Source organism: Microcaecilia unicolor, chromosome 6 (genome assembly GCF_901765095.1).
Source record: "Microcaecilia unicolor chromosome 6, aMicUni1.1, whole genome shotgun sequence".
Classification (NCBI taxonomy): domain Eukaryota; kingdom Metazoa; phylum Chordata; class Amphibia; order Gymnophiona; family Siphonopidae; genus Microcaecilia; species Microcaecilia unicolor.
Genome location: NC_044036.1, coordinates 18179675 through 18202847, shown reverse-complemented (window position 1 = coordinate 18202847; position 23173 = coordinate 18179675). Strand labels below are relative to the sequence as shown.

At 48.9% G+C, this 23173-nt stretch overlaps 1 protein-coding gene across 1 annotated transcript in view; it reads right to left on the bottom strand.

Annotated features, from left to right (window-relative positions):
- Positions 1-15810: 15810 nt before the first annotated feature.
- The window catches only part of LOC115471794 (cytochrome P450 4B1-like), a 48235-nt gene continuing 40872 nt past the window's right edge, over positions 15811-23173 (bottom strand). The window contains exons 10-12 of the mRNA XM_030205628.1: positions 22050-22114; positions 17819-17901; positions 15811-16152 (exon numbers count right to left, since the gene is read on the bottom strand). Coding sequence (XP_030061488.1) covers positions 15987-16152; positions 17819-17901; positions 22050-22114 — 314 coding nt within the window. The 3' untranslated portion in view covers positions 15811-15986. The remainder of the gene's footprint in view (positions 16153-17818; positions 17902-22049; positions 22115-23173) is intronic.

The following is a 23173-nucleotide window of genomic DNA, read 5'->3' as shown; positions in this document are numbered from 1 at the left end:
GAGCAGTGTTTATCTCTGTATATGTGTGTACGTATGTTTGTGTGTGTGTGGGTATGTAAGACGTGTTTGTGTCAGGGCTTTTTTTAAGGGGGTACTTGGGGATATTGAGTACCGGCACCTTTTCCAATGTCTTCTAAAATTGACCCATGGACCCCAAGTTTTAATGAAAGAGCTCAGGCCCTACACATCAATTCTGCCTCATCATAGATTCTGTGACTGGTTGCAGGGTGGCCTGGCATTTGAGTAGCTGCACCTTTTTCATTAGAAAAATCACACTGGTGTGTGTGGATGTCTGTGTGTTGGTGTGTCTATATGAGTGTGTGTGTGTGTCTTCTTTCAGCTTCCAGATCAAACATTGCTCTTCATAAAAGGCGTAAGGCACTGTGGGGTCCATTTACTAAGCTGCTGGAAAAAGGGCCCCGTGCTAGCAGCGGGTGGGGGGCTGTTTTTCTCGTGCGCCAGGGCCCTTTTTACTGCAGTGGGTAAAAAGCTTCCCCCAAAATGGCCATGCAGTAAAATAACTCTTACCGCACGGCCATGCGACGGGGAGGATTTACCTTCGCCCACTGAGGTGCCGGTAACCGGACACAAGCGGCGATGCCTGATTACCTGGGTTAGCGCTGCACTAAACAAACCAATTTTAGGGGGAGCACTGGAAATGGCGCAAGCTCAACCCAAATCTACCGTGGTGATCACGCTGCCCTGGCAGTAGTTCAGTTTTAGCGTGTGGTGAGCCTGCGTTGGGCTTACCACCACCTGTGAGATTTCATTCCTAGCTCTTGCAGGGGTTTACTCCCCATTTCACTTCCCTACGATCCAGTGTGTACCATCTGGTGCTGTCTTCACCCACCTTTACCCTCTGCAGCCTGCCTGTACCAGATGACACTGTATATCACTCACTTTACCCTCCGCAGCTTATCTGTGCCAGGTGGCACTGCCCATGGCCTTATCCTTGTTGTGAAATATCCCAGAAATAAGAACACCCTGTGACTAAAGCCAGCCTGGAGGCTGTGCCGTACCCAAGCTCTACAAAGCCACCCAGATTTCAAGATGAGACACGTAGGGGAAATCTATGACAGAAGTTCATGCTAAGATACACACACTGCCCACGTCAAAAAGTCTCATATACTTCATGGTATAATGCACCCATACCAGTCTCTGCATTGTGCCCCTGTCACCCCTCCCCCTCCCCCAAAAAAACCCCTGCCAATACCCTTGTGTCAGTGGTCTGTAGTGGTTCTGAGAAGAAAGTGACCCTGTGTGGTATATTTCCAAATGAAAAAACAAAAAAACGTTTCATCAGCGGACAGGTGATCCAAAGCCTTCTGTCCCCGAACCCCCCCCCCCCCATGCCTCAACCACCTTCACCCTCATCCCTCTCCTCCCTCATTTTGTTCCCCACCCTTTAAAAACCTCCAGCAATCTGATGAGTGACCCTGATCTCTGCATCTCACCCCGTTTATTCACTTAGGCATTGTATGGAGCACTTTTGGCTTTTCCCTCCACCTTGAACTGGAATGGTTTAAGGCAGAGCAAACGTTATATTTAAATTGCATTCATTCTAAGGCAGCTCGCCCCACAAGAGGGTAGGAATATGTCATGGGTGTGACAGGGAATGCGTACGTTTGATCTTAATACCTTGATGGGAAGATTCATCTCCTTGTACGATTTTATGTGCTCACCCAGCCTTAATCCCTTCGAGGGGCAGAGACCCGGCACCTAATCACCTCTCCTCCCATCACATGTACTCATCACGCCTTGATCAGGGAAGAAGAATTCCACACGGACATACATGTGTGTACTCTCTGGGCACTTGGTAACAACTCAACAAAGCTCAAACTAGCTCAGGTTGGAAACTCGTTAGCAGTGATGCTAATTCTCAAGGCTTCAACCTTGGCTACAGTCCATTCCCACATCATTTCTGACAGGACATCTTAATGGCAAAATATACCAGTTTAAAAATAGGTGTGGTCGGAAGTGTGGCAGAGGTAGGTTTTCATTTTAGCCAAATGCTATGCTATGCTATATGATTTTTATATTCCGCTAAGTTCAAAAGAAATTCGAAGCAGATTACAAACAATAAATCCTTCTTCAGGAGAATTTATAATAGCATATCCAATACATTGAAACTAAAAAAAAAAAAAAATCTTTCTTATCAAATTCATATATTTTTACTGTACACCGCCCTGAGTGGATTTCTTCAAAAAGGCAGTAAATAAAGCCTAATAAATAAAAATAATAATAAAAAAATACAAATAAATATCTAAAGCATTAATTACAGTTGCATATCTAGCACACTGAAACTTAAAATAAAACATCTTTCTTATCAAACAAGAAAGAAGCTTAGCCAAGGTTGGGTGGCAGAGCCGGTGGGGGGAGGCGGGGCTGGTAGTTAGGAGGCGGGGCTAGTGCTGGGCAAGACTTCTACGGTCTGTGCCCTGAAAATGGGAGATACAAATCAAGGTAAACTCATATGTGCTACTTTTTTTTGTTGTTACATTTGTACCCCGAGCTTTCCCACTCATGGCAGGCTCAATGTGGCTTACATATTGTATACAGGTACTTATTTGTACCTGGGGCAATGTATATACCTTATCTTGTTGGGCAGACTGGATGGACCATGCAGGTCTTTTTCTGCCGTCATCTACTATGTTACTATCCAGCTCATAATCGAAAGTGATCGCCGGCCATTTCCCGACACAAATCAGGAGATGGCTGGTGATCTCGGAAAAGCGTCGAAATCGGTATAATCGAAAGCTGTTTTTTTTTTACAGCATCGCCGCTTTCCCGTCGCCTCGCCGGCGAAAGTTCAAAGGGGCATGTCGGCGGTGAAGCGAAGGTGGGACATGGGTGGGTATGGGCTTTCGCCGATAATGGAAAAAAAACGGCGTTAAGCAGTATTTCACCGGGTTTACTTGGTCCTTTTATTTTCACGACCAAGCCTCAAAAAGGTGCCCCAACTCACCAGATGACCACTGGAGGGAATGGGGGGATGACCTCCCCATACTCCCCCAGTGGTCACCAACCCCCTTCCATACTAAAAAAATAAAAACCTTTTTTGCCAGCTTCAAATACAGTACCCACCTCCATGACAGCAGAATGTGTTCTATCCTCCGACAGCCTTTCCCTGGTTGTGAGTGTGACACCTTTTCTGTTAGGTGCAATGCAGAGTCACATCAGCAATGCATTGTGGTGGGTGTAGGGTAGTGGGCTTTTCCCCCTGCTAACTGGGTCAGAGTGTGCCCTGTTGTGTTTCCAGTAGTCCATGAGGTAGTGGCCATTTTTGTAAGGCAGTTTTAGATCCCTTTCATGTGTTACCCACGTTAGAGAACTTAGTTCTTACCTTGAATGTGGCTGAAAGAGGGCATTGTACACCATTCTACCAGCTCTGACCTACTGCTAATCTCAGTACCAGGGAGACTCTTTGCCAGTGGGGCACAACCTCTGATCTGCAGTTAACTGTGAGTAAATGTGCTTATTCCAATAAAGGACTTTTTCCAAAGAGATTAGTCTTCAGGCAGTGCCGTAGCGAGGGCTAATGGCACCTGGGGCGGGTCGCCACTGCGCACCCCCCCCAGGTGCAGCACGGCGCGACCCCCCCTCTGCGCCCCACCCCCCCGGAGCGCATTCTTACCTGTGGGAGGGTCGATCCGCCCCGACTGCACGTCACTCGGAGCTGCGTCGGCCCCGCTGGTTACCTGCTCTTTGCGCCCCGGAACAGGAAGTAACCTGTTCCGGGGCAGAGGGAAGCAGCGGGGCCGGCACCCCCAGAGCGCATGCACCCGGGGTGGACCGCCCCTCCCGCCCCCCCCCCCCTTCCTATGCCACTGTCTTCAGGTGTCAACTGGTGTGCCAAGGTTATACAGCAGCAACAAGTCCTAGAGGCCTGCGTGTATGCAGGTCCCTGGAGCACTTTTAGTGGGTACCGCAGTGCACTTAAGGCAGGCGGACCCAGGCCCATCCCCCCCTACCTGTAACACTTGTGCTGGTAATGGGAGCCCTCCAAAACCCACTGTACCCACATGTAGTTGCCCCCTTCACCCCTAAGAGCTACGGTAGTGTTGTACATTTGTGGGTAGTGGGTTTTGGGGGGGGGGGGTTAGGGAGCTCAGCACCCACCCAAAGTAAGGGAGCTATGCATGTGGGAGCTGTTTCTGAAGTCCACTGAACTGACCCCTAGGGTGCCCAGTTGGTGTCCTGACATGTGAGGGGGACCAGTGCACTACATATGCTGTCTCTTCCCATGACCAAATGCCTTGGATGTCGCTGGGTTGGAGATGGCTGGCATTTTTTTCCATTATCGCTGAAAAACAGAACCGGCCATCTCCAACCCGGCGAAATCTAAGGCATTTAGCTGGGCTAAAACGTATTATCGAACAAAAAGATGGCCGGCCATTTTTTTTGATAATACGGTTCCGGCCAGTTGTAGCGCCGCCCCCAACATAGATCGCCGGCAATCTATTTGGCCGGCAACATTCGATTATGCCCCTCCATGTTACTTTAATGCTTCCTGAAGGAATAATAAATGGCAGATTGCTCTTTAGGATACTCGAATCTTGCTACTCTTTGGGATTCCAGAATCTTTGGGACCCGTGTCCTGGATTGGCCACTGTTGGAAGCAGGATACTGGGCCAGATGGACCATTGGATGGTAGTTCTTATGTTTGTTTGGAAGCAGGTGCAAAGGTCAACAGTGAAATTAATCGGAATATCTGTGTATTTACACTGTAAAATGAGACACACATATATTTTTTTTAGCCCTCTTCAACTATGTTCATTATAGGCAATAAATAAACAAATAAATAAATAAATAAATAACATCCGATACTTAATTCGCCTAGGACTCTCTAATCCCCAGAAGCAGGGCTGGTGTTAAATATGAAGGGGCCTAGTGCAGAGCTGAGGATAGGGGCTCCACTTCTCCTTTCTGGCTGTGCTTCCTTCAGCTTGAGGCAGACTTGGGGCCCCTGTGGCAAAGCCCTGGTTTTCACGCCCTAAAGCAGGGCCTGCCTTGGACACTCCTCTTTCACTCTTCCAAAGCTGGACTGAACTCAGATGCGATCACAGATCTGGTTTCCTCTGGCTGCCTGGCCCTCCTTGCTCAGATCCAAGAAATATCTGCTGTGTCCTCTCCTTCTTTTCCAGCACCAGTAGCTTCCAGTTGCTCTCATAAGTACATACAAGTAATGCCACACTGGGAAAAGACCAAGGGTCCATCGAGCCCAGCATCCTGTCCACGACAGCGGCCAATCCAGGCCAAGGGCATCTGGCGAGCTTCCCAAACGTACAAACATTCTATACATGTTATTCCTGGAATTGTGGATTTTCCCCAAGTCCATTTAGTAGTGGTTTATGGACTTGTCCTTTAGGAAACTGTCTAACCCCTTTTTAAACTCTGCCAAGCTAACCGCCTTCACCACGTTCTCCGGCAACGAATTCCAGAGTTTAATTATACGTCGGGTGAAGCAAAGTTTTCTCTGATCTGTTTTAAATTTACTACACTGTAGTTTCATCGCATGCCCCCTAATCCTAGTATTTTTGGAAAGCGTGAACAGATGCTTCACATCCACCTGTTCCACTCCACTAGTGGGATTTGAACCAGCCACCTTAACCTCTAGGCTACTCCTCAACTCCTTTGATGTCAGCAAACTGTGACCCTGCATCCTCTGATGTCAGGAAATAATGTTCCTGCACTTCTGGTGACAGCAAACAGTGCCCTTGAACCCTGATCACATACTGAAGACCCCCACACCTCCTGCACCTCCAATCACATATTGAAGACCCCACACACACACCTCCAGCACCCCTTCAATCACATACTGGACCCTGTACATAAGTACATAAGTACTCCGACAACGAATTCCAGAGTTTAATTATGCGTTGGGTGAAGAAATATTTTCTCCGATTTGTTTTAAATTTACTACACTGTAGTTTCATCGCATGCCCCCTAGTCCTAGTATTTTTGGAAAGCGTGAACAGACGCTTCACATCCACCTGTTCCACTCCACTCATTATTTTATATACCTCTATCATGTCTCCCCTTAGCCGTCTCTTCTCCAAGCTGTATAGCCCTAGCCTCCTTAGTCTTTCTTCATAGGGAAGTCGTCCCATCCCCGCTATCATTTTAGTCGCCCTTTGCTGCACCTTTTCCAATTCCACTATATCTTTCTTGAGATGCGGCGACCAGTAACCTTGCCTTGGCAACATTCTCACCACACCACTGCCACAAGGAAAAACCCACCCCATGACAGCACAACCCCTTGCCTGATACATCCCTCAGGGCTCACCATGGGGGTTAGCATTGGTGTTCGGTGTGCCCCCCCCCCCCCCCCACCACCAAAATGGTAACAATCCTCTTTTGAGGGCAACTGGGTCAGCACCTGATTCCTAAACGATACCTAAAGGCTCTAGCAGTAGTCTCGAGGTACTATTTTAAGGGTCATGTTATATACTCTTCTAAGGCTCATTGGTACCAATCTGGAATCAGGCACTGATCCGTGTGGCAGCAAAGGGGGATCACTGCTGTCTGGGGTCCACCGACCACCAATGCTGACACTCAGGGTGAGTCCTGGAAGGGAATCAGGGTGGGAGTGGAATGTTCCTTCGATTTGGGTTTCTGCCAGGTACTTGTGATCTGGATTGGTCACTGTTGGAAGTGGGATACTGGGCTAGATGGACCATTGGTCTGACCCAGTATGGCTGCTACGGGTGGGTTTTTTCCTGGTGGGAGCATGGTTAGAATGTTGGAGAAGCAGGGTCAGTGGGGGAGGGTAGAGTATGTGATCGGGGTGCTGGAAGGGGGTGTGTGTGTATGGAGGGGGGGGTCTTCAGTATGTGATCAGGACATGCTGGGCACTGTTTGCTGACATGGGGGGGGGGGTGAGGGGTAAGGATCAGGTGCTGTCAGGAGTTCTAAAGTTTGACAGAGGAATTGGCGAAGGGGTGTGGAAGGGGGAAGAAAACACCATTACGTCAGACCTGTTTATACTTGTATTTATAGTTGGCCCAGGTAGCGCAGATACTCACACGCTATCTGGAAGTGCATGTAACACAGTGCGGTAAGCATTTGCTCTGTGTGATAAAAACAGGGCAGATGCTGAACACACATTTACCGCAAACACTTTGCAGGAACCGTACGTTGATTTTTGTGTTAAAAGTGCTGTACAAAACCTGTTGCATTTTAGCAAAATGGCCCCTTTGGGCTACTCCTTAAAGTTCCCTGATGAGAAATAAGTTTTAAGTTTCTATCTTCTGAAATGTGCCCATAGTGGAAAAGTGGTGGGAGGCAGGACTGGTGGTTGGGAGGCGGAGATAGTGCTGGGCAGACTTATACGGTCTGTGCCAGAGCTGGTGGTGAAAGGTGGGACTGGTGGTTGAGAGGCGGGGATAGTGCTGGGCAGACTTATATGGTCTGTGCCAGAGCCGGTGGTGGGAGGCGGGGATAGTGCTGGGCAGACTTATACGGTCTGTGCCAGAGCCGGTGGTTGGGAGGCGGGGCTGGTAGTTGGGAGGTGAGGATAGTGCTGGGCAGACTTATACGGTCTGTGCCAGAGCTGGTGGTGGGAGGTGGGGCTGGTGGTTGGGAGGCGAGGATAGTGCTGGGCAGACTTATACGGTCTGTGCCAGAGCCGGTGGTGGGAGGCGGGGCTGGTGGTAGGGAGGTGGGGCTGGTGGTTGGGAGGCGGGGATAGTGCTGGGCAGACTTATACGGTCTGTGCCCTGAAGAGCACAGGTACAAATCAAAGTATGGTATACACAAAAAGAAGCACATATGAGTTGTCTTGTTGGGCAGACTGGATGGACCATGTAGGTCGTTTTCTGCCGTCATCTACTATGTTACTATGAATGCAAAAACTGAAACACAGTTTCTTTTACCTGTGGAACCTTTACATTGCAACAGAGTTTCAATGGGGCAACAAGAGGGCGAGGTTCCAGCTGTTCAGCCCCTGCCCAGACCTTAGATCTTACTGGAATATATTGCTTTTCACCAAATTATGCAATATGCATGAAGTGCCTTCTTTCTAGCACCTTTCAACATGATGCTGGTTCAATCCGTCTGTCCGGAGGCACAATAACTTCATGTGACAGGTAACCTGGGATTTCACTTACTGAAATGCACCATCAGATCACGATGGCATGACATCAAAACATATATGACATCACCCAGAGTCCCTTATTCACATATTTCTTTCCCACTGCTTTGTTAAAAGCAAAAGTTGAAAAGTGCTGCATATTTTTTTTTCTTATCCATTCTGCTTAGTGTAAGCCCCTCCCTCTAACAAATTATTCACCTTAGAAATGAGGACAAAAGGAGGCACAGAAATGCCACAGCCCTACCCTGCATAATTATAACATAGTGCAGCATTTGTCTAAGACAAATTTTTCCACAAAAAGAAAACCATATCGTAGGATAGAATAGCTCAAAAGATTTTTAAAAAGGGCGACTGCCGGTTTTCACTCACTCTGGGCCTTTTAATGCATTATCTGATGCGGTCTGTTGCCACCTAGTGTCCGTTTAGGGTTTAACATCCCTTTGGAGAGAGGTTCCACCTTCAGCTATTGCTTTATATCTGAGGCCAAAACACCCTTCTAGAAAATTAGGCACACTGGTTGTGCTAAAAACACAAAGTTTCCAAGCAAGTGCAGAAGCCTCATAAGTACATAAGTGTTGCCATACTGGGACAGACTGAACGTCCATCATGCCCAGTATCCTGTTTCCAACGGTGGCCAATCCAGGTTACAAGTACCTGGCAAGATCCCAAAACAGTACAATACATTTTATGGTGCTTATTCTAGAAATAAGCAGTGGATTTTCCCCAAGTCCATTTTAATAATGGCCTATAGACTTTTCCTTTAGGAAGCCGTCCAACTCTTTCCTCTTCTGTCCAACGTTCCCTCTAAGTGGAATGCACGAGCGATTGCTCATACATTTTAGGAGCGTCACTCACAGATTTTACATGGTTGCTCACAAAAATGTTTTTTTTATTTTGTGCTACGTACAAAAATGCATTGCGAATACTGGCACTCAATAAATTTTGGTTTTTAAAACTAGTTTCTCACATGAAAAAAAAAATTTTGCACGTGCCAGGCCACTCCTTAGAGAAAACGTTGCTTTTGTCCCCAGGAGGTGCTATATTAAAGTTCGGAATGGGCATAATGTTACCCCCATCTGCCATTTGTGGGGTCCACCCCTTCCCTTAAGCCTTCCGGTGTCAGCATGCAAAAGAACAGCAGCAGGCCACAAAGCCTCTGCTCACCTGCATTGTGAATCTCTGTCAGGTCCCGCCCCCATGACAATAGAAAGTGTGTGTCAGCGGGGGCGAGACCTGGTAGAGACTCGCAGTGCACAGGAGAGGAGGATCCACATCACTTTCATGCAAATAGGAAGGAGCCATAAAGGGAGGTTTGAAGGCAAGGGAAGGGGTGGGTAGGAGAAGGATGAGAAATAAAGATGCTGGACCTAAATGGGGGAGAAGAGAGGAAAAAGAGTTGCAGGTGCTGGACTGAGTCAGAGGAGAGAGAGAGAGAGAGAGAGAGAGAGGTGGAGATGTCTAGGCTTGAAGGGGGTGGAGACAGGGCTGGCAGAATGAAGTAAGCAGGGTATGCATGTGGGGGCGTCAACATTCAGGGACCAGGGCCCCCGAGAGCCGGAGTCGGGCCTGGGACAAGGCCGCCCACGGGCCCCGCCCACCCGAGGTCGCCGCCCACCCGAGATCACCGGGCCCCCCCCCCGCCGCCCACCCACCCGAGGTCGCCAGGCCCCCCTTCACCCGCTATTGGGCTGGCCCCTCGGAACTAACCTTAAGCCTCCTTTCACTTCGCAGCAAGCAGCGGCAGGGCAGACCTCTCCTCCTTCCTTCCATGCCCCGCCCTCGCGGACGTTACGTCAGGTGAGGGTGGGACATGGAAGGAAGGAGTGGCCTGACCTGCTGCTGCTTGCTGCGAAGTGAAAGGAGGCTTAAGGTTAGTTCTGGGAGTGACGGAGGGCAGGCCAGGCAGCAACAGAGGGCGGGCCAGGCGGCGGTGGCGCCGGGCCCCCCTGGAGGCCCCGGGACTTTTGTCCCCCCTGTTCCCCCCTCTTGGCGGCCCTGTCAGGGACTCCAGAGACTGCCATGCTTACCTTTGCTTACCTCCTACTGCCACAGTAATGCCACCACCCCCCTCCTGCATACTACTACCTTGCCGCTCTTTCCTGCCCGCTGTTGCTACTCCATCTCCGGCGCTCTCCACTTTGCTCTTCTGTGATGCAGACAACCCCGCCGTATTTTAAAAATGGCCGGCAAAGTCTCAGCAGCCATATTGGAAAAACACGGCAGCGCCACCCGTAAGCACAGAAAAGCGGAAAGAGGGTGCAGGGTGGGAGAAGGGGTGAGGGAGAAGAGAGAAAGGAGATACTGGACCGGGGGAGGGGGCGCCAACAGATAGTTTGCAGAGGGGTGCCAGAGACCCAAGCACCGGCCCTTAGAGATGGAGGGCTGAACTGGAGGGATGGAGGAGACAGAGGTGGTGATGACTGGAGGCGGAGCAGAAAAGCGAGAAGAAATGCAGATGACTGAACCAGAAGCTAAGAGGAGAGAGGACAGAGTTGTAGAGATGCTTGACTGGAAGGGAGGGAGAGGAGAGAGGGCTGGAGCTACTGGACTAGAAGCAGGGATGAATAGGAAAGAAGGGTAGGGATGCTGGGCTCCAGGGAAGTGGGGTCAGAGGGTGGAGAGAGTTGCTGGTCTGGGGGAGGGGGGGGGGAGAGTAGAGAATGAGAGTGTGTTGGGAGAGAGTGTGAAAAGGATTAAGAGAGTACCCAGAGAATGGAGAAAACGTGGGAACAAAATACTGGAGGAAGAGGATGAGAAGTGGAAGAGAGAACTCATGAGGAGAGAGAGAGAGCCAGAGAAAGGCATGGCCACACCCCCTTTTTGGACCGGCATGTAAAATTAATGATGTAAATGTTAATTAAATCCAATTAACACCAGTAATTGCTTGTTAAAATCCTCAGAAGCTTAGCTGAGATTGGGAGGTGGGGCTGGTGGTTGGGAGGCGGGGCTAGTTCTGGGCAAGACTTCTACGGTCTGTGCCAGAACCAGTGGTGGGAGGTGGGGCTGGTGGTTGGGAGGCGGGGCTAGTTCTGGGCAAGACTTCTACGGTCTGTGTCCTGAAAATGGGGCTAGTTCTGGGCAAGACTTCTACGGTCTGTGCCCTGAAAATTGCAGATACAAATCAGGGTAAGGTATACACAAGAAGTAGCACATATGAGTTTATCTTGTTGGGCAGACTAGATGGACTGTGCAGGTCTTTTTTTGCCGTCATCTGCTATGTTACTACGTATGAATGATAAGAAGCACAGGAGAAGGGGAGAGCATCATGGGAAGACAAAGAACGAAGCAGTGGCGTAGCCACAGGTGGGCCTGGGTGGGCCAGGGCCCACCCATTTAGGGCTCAGGCCCACCCAACAGTAGCACACGTTTAGCGGTAGCTGGTGAGGATCCCAAGCTCGGCAGGCTGAAGACTTCCCCCTGATGGTAACGAAAACGCTACTCTCCATGATACTGGCACCTGAGAAGTGTTTTCCCATCAGCTGAGATATTTTTTGGTGCTGGTTGGGGGGGGCGGGGGGGGGGGATAACACTTGGTGCCCACCCACTTCTTGCCTAGGCCCACCCAAAATCTGTTGTCTGGCTACGCCCCTGGAACGAAGAGACAGAGCTGAAACTGAAAAGAAAAAAAGGAGGAAGACTGTAGCAACTGAATATTTCATTATAGGACCCCTGAAGAAAGCATTTTTATTATCACTTTTGTGTCGCTGAAACACTGCAGTGTTGGGTCATCTGTTTAGGAGTACCTATAGTACATTACTTTTATGAACATTGTATAACCCTTTTGGGTATTGTTTCTTTGAAGACTTATTGCTAATAAACTGAAACATTTTTTTGACATCTTGGCTTCTGGTGGTTGGCTCCTTCCATTGTCCACGGGGAGACCATTCCAGCTGTGTTTTCCTTGTAAACGTCATCTCTTTCCTCTGTTAATATGCTTTAGGACCCTGAATATCTTTTTTTTTATTTTGCAGATTTACAATAAATTCATCTTGATACAGAAAAGATGAATAATTCTATTGAAATTTCCATATTCTCTAAATGGTTAACATAAAATTCCCAAGAAAGGCAAAGAGAAAATATAATAAGTTTCCATATTACTTTTCATGATATTCATCTTTAGTCCACAATTAGTTGGGGGAATATCACTATATCTGTGGAATAACAAAGGAATAATAATTAGAATAATTCTTCCTATAAAGAAACAGGAGGCTGGAAGGCAGTGGCGTTCCTAGGGGGCTGACACCCGGGGTGGATCGCCGATGCGCCCTGCCCCCGGGTGCAGCGCCCCCCCCCCCCTGGTGAAGGGACACCCCCACCCCGGCGAAAAGAACCCCCCCTGGGTGCCGCCGCTGGGAGGGGGGGGTGCCGCACGCCAGTCAGCTTCGTTCGTTTCCATGCTCCCTCTGCCCCGGAACAGGTTACTTCCTGTTCCGGGGCAGAGGGAGCATGGAAACGAACGAAGCTGACCGGCACGTGGCACCCCCTCAGCGGCATGCACCCGGGGCGGACCACCCCCACCCCTTGGTACGCCACTGCTGGAAGGGAGCTCCAGGAATTTTCTTCTGAAATTACGGGGTAGATGTAATTGTTGTTCTTCATTGTACAGAAGGGGTCAAGGCTATTTTAGAATCTAAGGAAGAACTATATTGTTTAGGATCAAAACACACATATTTAACAGAATTTAATTTTATCACACATTTACAGGGGAAATTCAACCAGAACAGACCGCCCAATTGTATAATTTTTGGGCGTAATTTAAGAAACTCTTGACGCCTCTTTTGGGTTGCTTTAGAGCAGTGGCGTTCCTAGCCTGGATGGCACCCAAGGCGGATCGCCGATGCGCCTCCCCCGGGTGCCACGCGCCCCCTGCCTGGGAGATGACACCTCCCCCCCCCCGGTGAAATGACACCCCCCCGGGTGCACGCTGCTGGGGGGGGGGGTGCCGCGGCACGCGCCTGTGGGCTCCGACTTCGCTAACTTCGCTGCAGCTCCCTCTGCTCCGGAACAGGTCCTGCAGAGGGAGCTGCAGCGAACGAGCGAAGTTGGAGCCCACAGGCGCGCGCCGCAGCACCCCCCAGCGGCGTGCACCCGGGGCTGACCGCCCCCCCCCCCCCTTGGTACACCACTGCCTTAGAGACATCCAGAAACATTCTAACTTAATAATTCAGGAAAAGCCGATCTCTATGAAGAAAAAATGTTTCCCTATCCAATCTCTATCTGGCTGTAATACAAAAGTCACTATAACAGTTGTTGCCATTAAATCCAAGTTATCATCTTCCAAAGTCTGTGTTAAATTCAAGTTCAAAGTATCAAAAGGTATTCCAGACCCTTGATGCACCACTTGGTCCGTTTCCTTTTTTTTTTTTTTTATAAGGTAACAAATGATACATTTTTGAGACCAGGGGATATGCTTGTTCAGGTATCTTCAGAACTTCAGTCATATATCTTTTAAACGTTATTAGTGGAGCTATTGAAGCCTGTTTAGGAAAATTTATCACTCTCACTGTATTAGATCTCTGTTGATTTTCCAATGTTTCTATTTTATTCTGAAGGTAGAGGAGTGTGGTAGCCGTGTTAGTCCACTCTTAAGGTTATCAATAGAAATCAAACAAAAAACATGGAAAAGAAAATAAGATGATACCTTTTTTATTGGACATAACTTAATACATTTCTTGATTAGCTTTCGAAGGTTGCCCTTCTTCGTCAGATCGGAAATAAGCAAATGTGCTAGCTGACAGTGTATATAAGTGAAAACATTCAAGCATTACTATGACAGTAAAATAGATACCATTGGAGATTCTACATGGAATGTTGCTACTATTGGAGATTCTACATGGAATGTTGCTATTCCACTAGCAACATTCCATGTAGAAGGCTGCGCAGGATTCTGTTTCTGTGAGTCTGACGTCCTGCACGTACGTGCAGGACGTCAGACTCACAGAAGCAGAAGCCTGCGCGGACACATTGGTAATCTACAAGGGCTGACTTCTACATGGAATGTTGCTAGTGGAATAGCAACATTCCATGTAGAATCTATAGAAATCAAACCAAATAAAACATGGAAAAGAAAATAAGATGATACCTTTTTTATTGGACATAACTTAATACATTTCTTGATTAGCTTTCGAAGGTTGCCCTTCTTCGTCAGATCGGAAATAAGCAAATGTGCTAGCTGACAGTGTATATAAGTGAAAACATTCAAGCATTACTATGACAGTCTGACAGGGTGGGAGGATGGGGGTGGGTCGGAGGTATGCATGGTACAAATTTTCTTTAATTACGTTAACTTGTGTTTGTTGAAGAACTTGTATGTCTTTTGTATTCATCTCCAGTGTTTTGTCCATAGTTGTTATATTTCCCTCTAATGTTGGTATTTTTTTCTAATAAAATTTCAGTCTGTTAAGTTAAAGGAGAAAGTTTTTGGGAAAAAGAAGCTTCCAGGCCCATTAAAGCTTCCCAACTGGCTTCTAATGTGATTTTTTTTTCTGGTTTTTTTTTATTACAAAAAAAAAAAAAAAAACTTACTTGGTGAATCAAGGTCTGCCAGAGATTCTTTCGGGAGCCTTGTTTCCTTCATCAGATGGTTTCCAACAAGAAGGGGCCAAGAAACCCTTAGTACCCAAGAGGCGATAGGGTTTCCTGGCGCGGGATCCAGCTCGGATAGAACACCGTCGACAATATCCGCACAGGCAGTTGCAGTTCAAAGGGAAGGGAATGTTTTATATATATCACAGCAATAAACTTTTAACTTTAATGATCCTGAGGGCTGTCTAGCCTTCCTCTGTTCACACTCATTTGTGCACTCAAAATCACAAGTACACCAATGAAAGCCTACTTTTTTATTTATCTGTTTATTAATGACATTTATATCCCGCATTAGCCTGAGTAGAACTCAGGTTCAATGTGGCTTACATAACAATTAGAAAAGCGTGAACATGTTCATAATATATTAACAGAGAGTAAAATACAATAGACTCAGGAAAGATGTCAGGAAGTATTTTTTCACGGAGAGGGTGGTGGACGCTTGGAATGCCCTCTCGCGGGAGGTGGTGGAGATGAAAACAGTAAAGGAGTTCAAACATGCGTGGGATATGCATAAAGGAATCCTGTGCATAAGGAATGGATCCTCAGAAGCTTAGCTGAAATTGGGTGGCGGAGCAGGTTGGGGGAAGAGGGGTTGGTGGTTGGGAGGCGAGGATAGGGGAGGGCAGACTTATACGGTCTGTATCAGAGCCGGTGATGGGAGGCGGGACTGGTGGTTGGGAGGCGGGAAATACTGCTGGGCAGACTTACACGGTCTGTGCCCTGAAAAGGACAGGTACAAATTCAAGGTAAGGTATACACATATGAGTTTGTCTTGGGCAGACTGGATGGACCATGCAGGTCTCTTTCTGCCGTCATCTACTATGTTACTATGTTACTATCTAATGTTAGACCAGTAAAAGCTGAGGTTTTTTTTTTTTCATTCTAATCCAGCTGGAATGACAATGCTTTAGGCAGTGATTGTAATGTTTATGACGAAGAAATTGGGGCACTTTCATGCTTATTTCAGGTGATCAATAGGTGAACTATTACAAGCTAATGTCCCAATCTCAGACTCAAAATAGCAAACTACATATGAGCTGCAATTCTCACCTCTTCCCACTAGAGGCTGCTAAAGGTGCATTCTAATAGTACCATTGCTTCCCTCCCCCACCCAAACTGATTAGAAGGTTTTCTAGATTATACAGCTGCCTTTATTACTGATAAAGTAGAATTAGAACTATACATCATATTATGCACTTTATTAGAAATATTGTAAAAAAAATGTGTTCCCTATCTGAAAACTTTTTTTTTAATACCAATGTGATGATCCCTCATAGCGCAAAAGAATCCTAATGCGGAGACTCCTTTCTTAAATCTTTTTTAAATACACGTGGATGCCATTCTTGGACCGCAGGACCACCTGAGGTATTATGATAGGGGGACAATTTTCATCTGGGAAGAGCTGGAATCGCTGCAGGGTCAGAGCAGTGGCCACTTTCATCTCATTCATGGCAAAGTTCTGTCCGATGCAGTTCCTGTGACATAATATAGAAACCATTAAAATCAATATTTAAAGTGATTTAACTGGACAGTCACTGCTCCTGGCTTGTTCAGGGCTAACTGTTAATTTTCAGCGGCTTTAACCGATTAGTGTCAAACTGAAAACTGGCTATTTTGGCCAGGGCCGCCGAGGGGGGGGGGGGGGGGAGCAGGAGGGACAAAATTCCCTGGGCCCGTGCCTCCAAGGGGGGCCCGGTCCCAGGGTCAGGCTGCCGACACTGCAGTTCCCAGTCTCACCTGCTTGCCTCCTCGGCTCCGGGCCCCCTGCATTCGAAGCGGCAGTCACAGATCGCCTCCCTTTGGGCCTTCCGTCCCTGTGTCCCACCCTCGCAGAAACCTGAAGTTACATCAGACGAGGACGGGACACAGGGAGGGAAGGCCAGAAGAGAGGCGATCTGATACTGCCGCTTCGAATGCAGGGGGCCTGGAGCCGTGGAGGCAGACAGGAGAGACCATGGATGGGGGGTGGGCCTTGTCCCGGGCCTGGCCTAGTCTCTCGGCGGCCCTGATTTTGGCTGTGTTCTAGGGTGGAGTCAGCACTTGGCCGGTTAATCTGCCAGGTTAACCACATGAAAGTCAGCCCTATCTTTATGTCAGGGGTGGACTGACCATTCGGGCAACCGGGCAGTGCCCAAGGGCCAGGAGGCTGTAGGGGGCCCAGACACTCTGCCTGGATGCCCACCGCACACTACATTTGAAGGCATGCCGCTGGTGATCTAGTGGCCTTTGCGGGGGGGGGGGGGGGGGGGAGGGACATGTTCTTTCCTGCCCGTTGTGCTGCTGCTATTCCCCCTGTCTGGCACCACCATATTTTTAAAAATAATGGCCAAGACTACACTGTTGAGACCCATGAGACTACCGCAGATCAGGGCCGCCGAGAGGTGGGGGGCAAAGTTCCCCGGGCCCGGGCCTCCAAGGGGGGCCTGGCCCCAGGGTCAGGCTGCCGACACTGCAGTTCCCAGTCTCACCTGCCTGCCTCCACGGCTCCGGGCCCCCTTCATTCAAAGCGGCAGTCGCAGATTGTGTCTCTTCTGGCCTTCCCTCCCTGTGTCCCGCCCTCGTCTGATGTAACTTCCGGTTTCCGCGAGGGTGGGACACAGGGAGGGAAGGCCAGAAGAGAGGCGGTCTGCGACTGCCGCTTTGAATGCAGGGGGCCCGGAGCCGTGGAGGCAGGCAGGTGAGCAACGGGGGACGGCGGGGGAGGGGGCGGCCTTGCCCCGGGCCCGTCCTAGTCTCATTAATACAAGATTTATTCTACCCAGGTAAAGTTTCAAAAATAACACTTATAACAAGTTTTTGTGAAGGTGCTCAGAACCTTCACAAAAACTTTTGATAAGTGTTATTTTATTGAAATTTTACCTTGGTAGAATACATTTTATATCAATGAAGTTGTTATCCAGTGTTATGTTTAAATAAAGTTGTGGTTATAAAATCCCACTAAAAAAAACCTATTTGTGCACATTCAATAAGGATATCCTGAAAACCTGAGCTGTTTGTTGATCTTGAGGGCTAGGTCTTCTTTCCCAATTTCTCCCCTCTGCCTTGACCTTTTGAGTACAGCTTATTCTAATCAGTCCATTGCTAACCCCTCAGCAGTGACCAGAGAGAAGCATGCCAGCTTATGCCAGAGATATATCCTACCGTGGACCAGCTGCGAAAGGCACGAAGGCGTAGGAATGCCTGCCAGTGGAATTCTCTGGTGAAAACCTCAGTGGGTCAAACACCTGCAAGACAAGGAATTAGGTGTCATCACGGCACAAGGCAGTCGGGGCACATCGTGGTTAGTTTGGCAAACGTGTTGCCAGCCATATGTTGCTGTCATTAACATAGTAACATAGTAACATAGTAGATGACGGCAGAAAAAGACCTGCACGGTCCATCCAGTCTGCCCAACAAGACAACTCATGTGTGCTACTTTTGTGTATATAAGTCTGCCTAGCACTAGCCCCGCCTCCCAACCACCGGCTCTGGCATAGACCGTATAAGTCTGCCCAGCACTATCCCCGCCTCCCACCACCGGCTCTGGCACAGACCGTATAAGTCTGCCCAGCGCTATCCTTGCCTCCCAACCTCCAGTCCCGCCTCCCACCACTGGCTCTGGCACAGACCGTATAAGTCTGCCCCGCACTATCCCTGCCTCCCAACCTCCAGCCCCGCCTCCCACTACCGGCTCTGCTATCCAATCTCGGGTAAGCTCCTGAGGATCCTTTCCTTCTGAACAGGATTCCTTTATGTTTATCCCACGCATGTTTGAATTCCGTTACCGTTTTCCTCTCCACCACCTCCCGCGGGAGGGCATTCCAAGCATCCACCACTCTCTCCGTGAAGAAATACTTCCTGACATTTTTCTTGAGTCTGCCCCCCTTCAATCTCATTTCATGTCCTCTCGTTCTACCGCCTTCGTATCTCCGGAAAAGGTTCATTTGCGGATTAATACCTTTCAAATATTTGAACGTCTATTAAGAAAAGGGCTGACGGCCTAGAGGCACAAACCAGAAGTGAATTCTCTCCTGACAGTACATTTTTTAGCACAAGCTGAAAGTCAAAATTCTCCTGGAAATGGTGAAGGGAAAGGCACTCCCCAGGCAAGGTGGGTCACAAAACTCATCTTGTTCAAAAACAAGCCTATAACTGCTTTCACAGCTTTTGGCCCCAGTGGTTCAATGAGTTTTATAGCTCTGATGTCATTTAAATCTGTGTTTCTCAAGCCAGTCCTGGAGTGCTCCCTAACCAGTCTGGTTTTCAGGCAGGGGCAGACTGAGAGCAGGAGCGGACAGCGACAGTGCTGGGGGAGTGGTCGTTCCTTTTGCGACCCACCTAGCTATGCCTCAGACTAAGATTGCCCCCAGGCATTGAGGACTATTGGGCCCTCTCCCGGTCCTTCTGCCTCCCTCTCCCCCTGACCTTTTCCTTTGGTTCTGCAGCTAAATCAGCGGCTGTCTGTCGCTGACAAGAGAACTTCCCTCTGCTGCAGCCCGCGCTTGTGGAAGAAGGAAGCGATGTCAGAAGAGAGCGGGCCGCAGCAGAGGGAAGTTCTGGCATCAGCAGATGGCCGATTTAGCTGCCGGTGCCCCTGCCTGGGAAGGAGGGGGGGGGGGGTTGGAGATGGGAGTGCAGGAAGGGGAGGAGATGGGGGTGTCCTGGTCCCAGTTGTGGAGGAGAAAGAAGGACGCTACACATTGGGCATGTGAGAGGGAAGCACTGGGCCCCCCCCCCCACAGCCCTGGGACCTCGGGCACTGGTCAGTCTGCTCCTGGTTCAGGATACACAATGAATATGCATAACATAGATCTACATACACTGCCTGTATTGCATGCAAATCTGTTTCATGCATATTCAGTGGTGTATCAAGGGCGGGGCGGTCAGCTGCGGGTGCACGCTGCTGGAGGGTGCAGAGAGCAGCCATGCGCCTGTCAGCTCCGCTGGTTCCCTGCTTCATCTGCCCCGGAACAGGTTACTTCCTGTTCTGGGGCAGAAGGAGCAGGGAGCCAGTGGAGCCGACAGGCGCACGGCTGCTCTCTGCACCCTCCAGCAGCCAAGAATGCACCCGGGGGGGGGGGGGGGGGCTTGATGCGCCGGAGAGGGGGGTGTCATTGTGCCGGGGGGGGGGGGGGGGTGTCGTGCTGCACCCTGGGGGGATGGACGCCGCTGCACCCGGGGGGGGGGGGAATGCACAGCGGCGATCCGCCCCGGGTGGCAGCCGACCTAGGGTCGCCACTGTGCTTATTCATTGTAGGTATCCTGAAAACCAAACTGGCAAGGGAGTAACTCCAGGACTGCCTTGAGAAACACCAATTTATATTCAAGGTCAACTGATGGATTAAGGTCAAACCAGTCTAGGATTTGCCCCCAAACCATAATAGAAACTAGTGCTAAGCTGCCTTGCTGCACCAACTTATCTCACGTCAATGGCTAGTGTACCTTTGTGCGTGTCAGGATGCCAGTCAACATGCTGCTTGGTGACATGCCCATGCTCCGCCCATGGTAACACATCCCTTGCAGTTGCACACTATGTGACATAGACGCCCTGTTTATGGAATAACGCCTAACATCTACATAAGTACATAAGTATTGCCATACTGGGAAAGACCTAAGGTCCATCGAGCCCAGCATCCTGTTTCCAACAGTGGCCAATCCAGGTCACAAATACCTGGCAAGATCCCAAAAAAGTACAAAACATTTTATGCTGTTTATCCCAGAAATAGTGGATTTTCCCCAAGTCCGCTTAATAATGGTCTATGGACTTTTCCTTTAGGAAGCTGTCCAAAACTTTTTAAAACTGCGCTAAACTAACCGCCTTTACCACATTCTCTGGCAACTAATTCCAGAGTTTAATTACACGTTGAGTGAAGAAACATTTTCTCCGATTCATTTTAAATTTACTACATTGTAGCTTCATCGCATGCCCCCTAGTCCTAGTATTTTTGGAAAGCCTGAACAGACGCTTCACATCTACCCGTTCAACTCCACTCATTATTTTATAGACCTCTATCATATCTCCCCTAAGGGAGATATGATAGAGATATATTCCACTATATCTAAGGGTTCCATATTCAATGCCATTTAACGTTAAATCACCTGTTCGGGGCTAACCGCTAATTTTTAGCAGCGCCTAACCGGTTAGCACTTCTGAAAATAACTGATTAGCGCCAAACTAAAACCTGACTATTTGGGGGGAGGATGGAGACAGCACTTAACTAGGCATAAACGTCCGTCTTATCTTTATCCAGTAACCTATAGCCACTTAAGTGCTGAATATTACACTTAACCGGCAATGAGAGTTAGCCAACTCCATAAACCCGGAAATTCAATGTTGCTGCCTGGACATGGCCCAGCATTGAATTTCCAGACACAAGTTGTAATTACTAACCAATGCTCAACACTAACAGCACACAAATTACATGCACGTTATTACTGTGCATTGGTCGGAAAAAGGGGTACAAGAGTTCCTGGCACATGCCCACGAGAGCTATGCGGTAGGCACAGCTGTTGTGCATCTGGCCAGCAATGATTGGACCCACCTAATCCCCCCCCCTTCAAAACTTGGAAACTTCCCGGAAGGTCTGGTGGACCCCCTGACCTCCCCCCCCCCCCCCCCCGAAAAAAATACCCTGGTGTGCCAGTGAGCCCACTGCCCCCCCCCCACACACACACTCACTTTAGTATAATTCCACTCCCAGAGCCCCTCCATGACCCCCTCCACATTAGACCCCCCCCCTGGTGGTCTAATTTAAACGCACCTCACCCCACTCCCTGACTCACTCTACATACCTTGCTAGTCGGACGCCTACTCCTTCCTACCTCTGGGGATGTACTGTGAGGGGCCAAAGTAACATATAAGGAGTTTTTTTCCTTATATGGTACTTAGCCCCTCCCAGTGCATCCCAGGATGCTCCAGGCAGGGCTGGGTGCTGCTGCCATTTTGCAGCAGCCAGGTCCAGAGGCAGAAGGACTCCCTCCTGCCTTTGATTATGCAAAGTATGTAGAGTGAGTCAGGGGGTGGGGTGGGGTGAGGTGGGATTACATTAGACCACCAGGGCCAGTGTTAAATTAGGGGCGGGGGGTTCAGGGGGACCCCAACAACAGCTCTGAGCTGTTTAGTTTTAAGCTGCTATGGCAAGGGTTTCCCCGTGTGCATTGCACGGAATTGTTAATGAGCTCGTTTTAATACAAGCGAGCTCATTAGCATGGGACTTTCGGTCACTGCTTCCGTGCACGGTAAAGCAGCGGCTGTGCGTCGGCCTCTCAATAAGGTTTCATTTAGGCTGGCAAAAACCAGTCTAAATGAAACGCTGCAAGCCCAGTTTGCTTTGCGCTTATTCTTTAAAGGAAGTCCTTTGTTAGGTTTTTATGACTGCAGCTGATGAGTTACCTCTGGATCTTCCCATATGGCGGAGTTCCTATGAATGGCATAAATATTCAACGCAATAATGGAGCCTGTAAGAAAGGAAAGAAAAAAAAAGACCTCAAATTAAAGACCAAGGGGCCCTTTTATTAAGCTGCGTTAGGCGCTAACGTGTTCCTAACATAGCTTAAAATGGAGTACCGCGGAAAGCGCCAAATGTGCGCACACTAACCGTGCAGTAAAACTTTTTTTTGAGGGGGGGGGTGTCAGGAGTGGAGAGTTAGTGTAACTACATTATCGTGTAATAACTGGTTAGCCCACAGATATCATAAGTACATAAGTATTGCCACACTGACACAGACCAAAGGTCCATCAAGCCCAGCATCCTGTTTCCAACAGTGGCCAATCCAGGTCACAAGTACCTGGCAAGATCCCGAAAAAGTTCAATACATTTTATGCTGCTTATCCCAGAAATAAGCAATTAATTTTCCCCAAGTCAATTTAATAATGGTCTATGGACTTTTCCTTTAGGAAGCTGTCCAGACCTTTTTTAAACCCCGCTAAGCTAACTGCCTTTACCTTACAAAATGGGTGGCAGTAAGTATATATGTAGTAATTTTACAAAATGGCTGTATACTAATCTGCTAGCAAATGCAAAAAGGATCACCGAGATCGAGGAACGGAAGAGCCGCTACTGATGACTCAGAAGGGATGGAGGAAGGGGAGTTCATTGATAGACCTTCCAAACACATTTGGGTGGTCCTTCAATGCATATTTATTGTAGTGTAACCTCTAGCGTACCTATGTCGGGGTGGTGATGTCTGAAGGGGCAGGGGACCGGCAGAGCCCACAGCTCCCTTGCTTGGAGGAGGGGTGTGTTTGCTGCCCAGGAGATGCACTGCCCACGCTCCACCGGGGGGGGGGGGGGGGGGGGGGAGAGAGGTGTGTGCTCCACCCCACTGAGTGTAACCAGAAAGGCTCGACACGAGGCCATGTTTCTGCATTAACTGCCTGCGTCAAACATTTACTGATTTATCTAAAAGAATAAAACAGACTCTTCTTATACCATAGAAGAAAAAGACACAAGACAGAAGTTTCTGACATGCGAACATTTGGCGCTCTTCTCTCTGCTCCAAATCTATCCAAAAAAA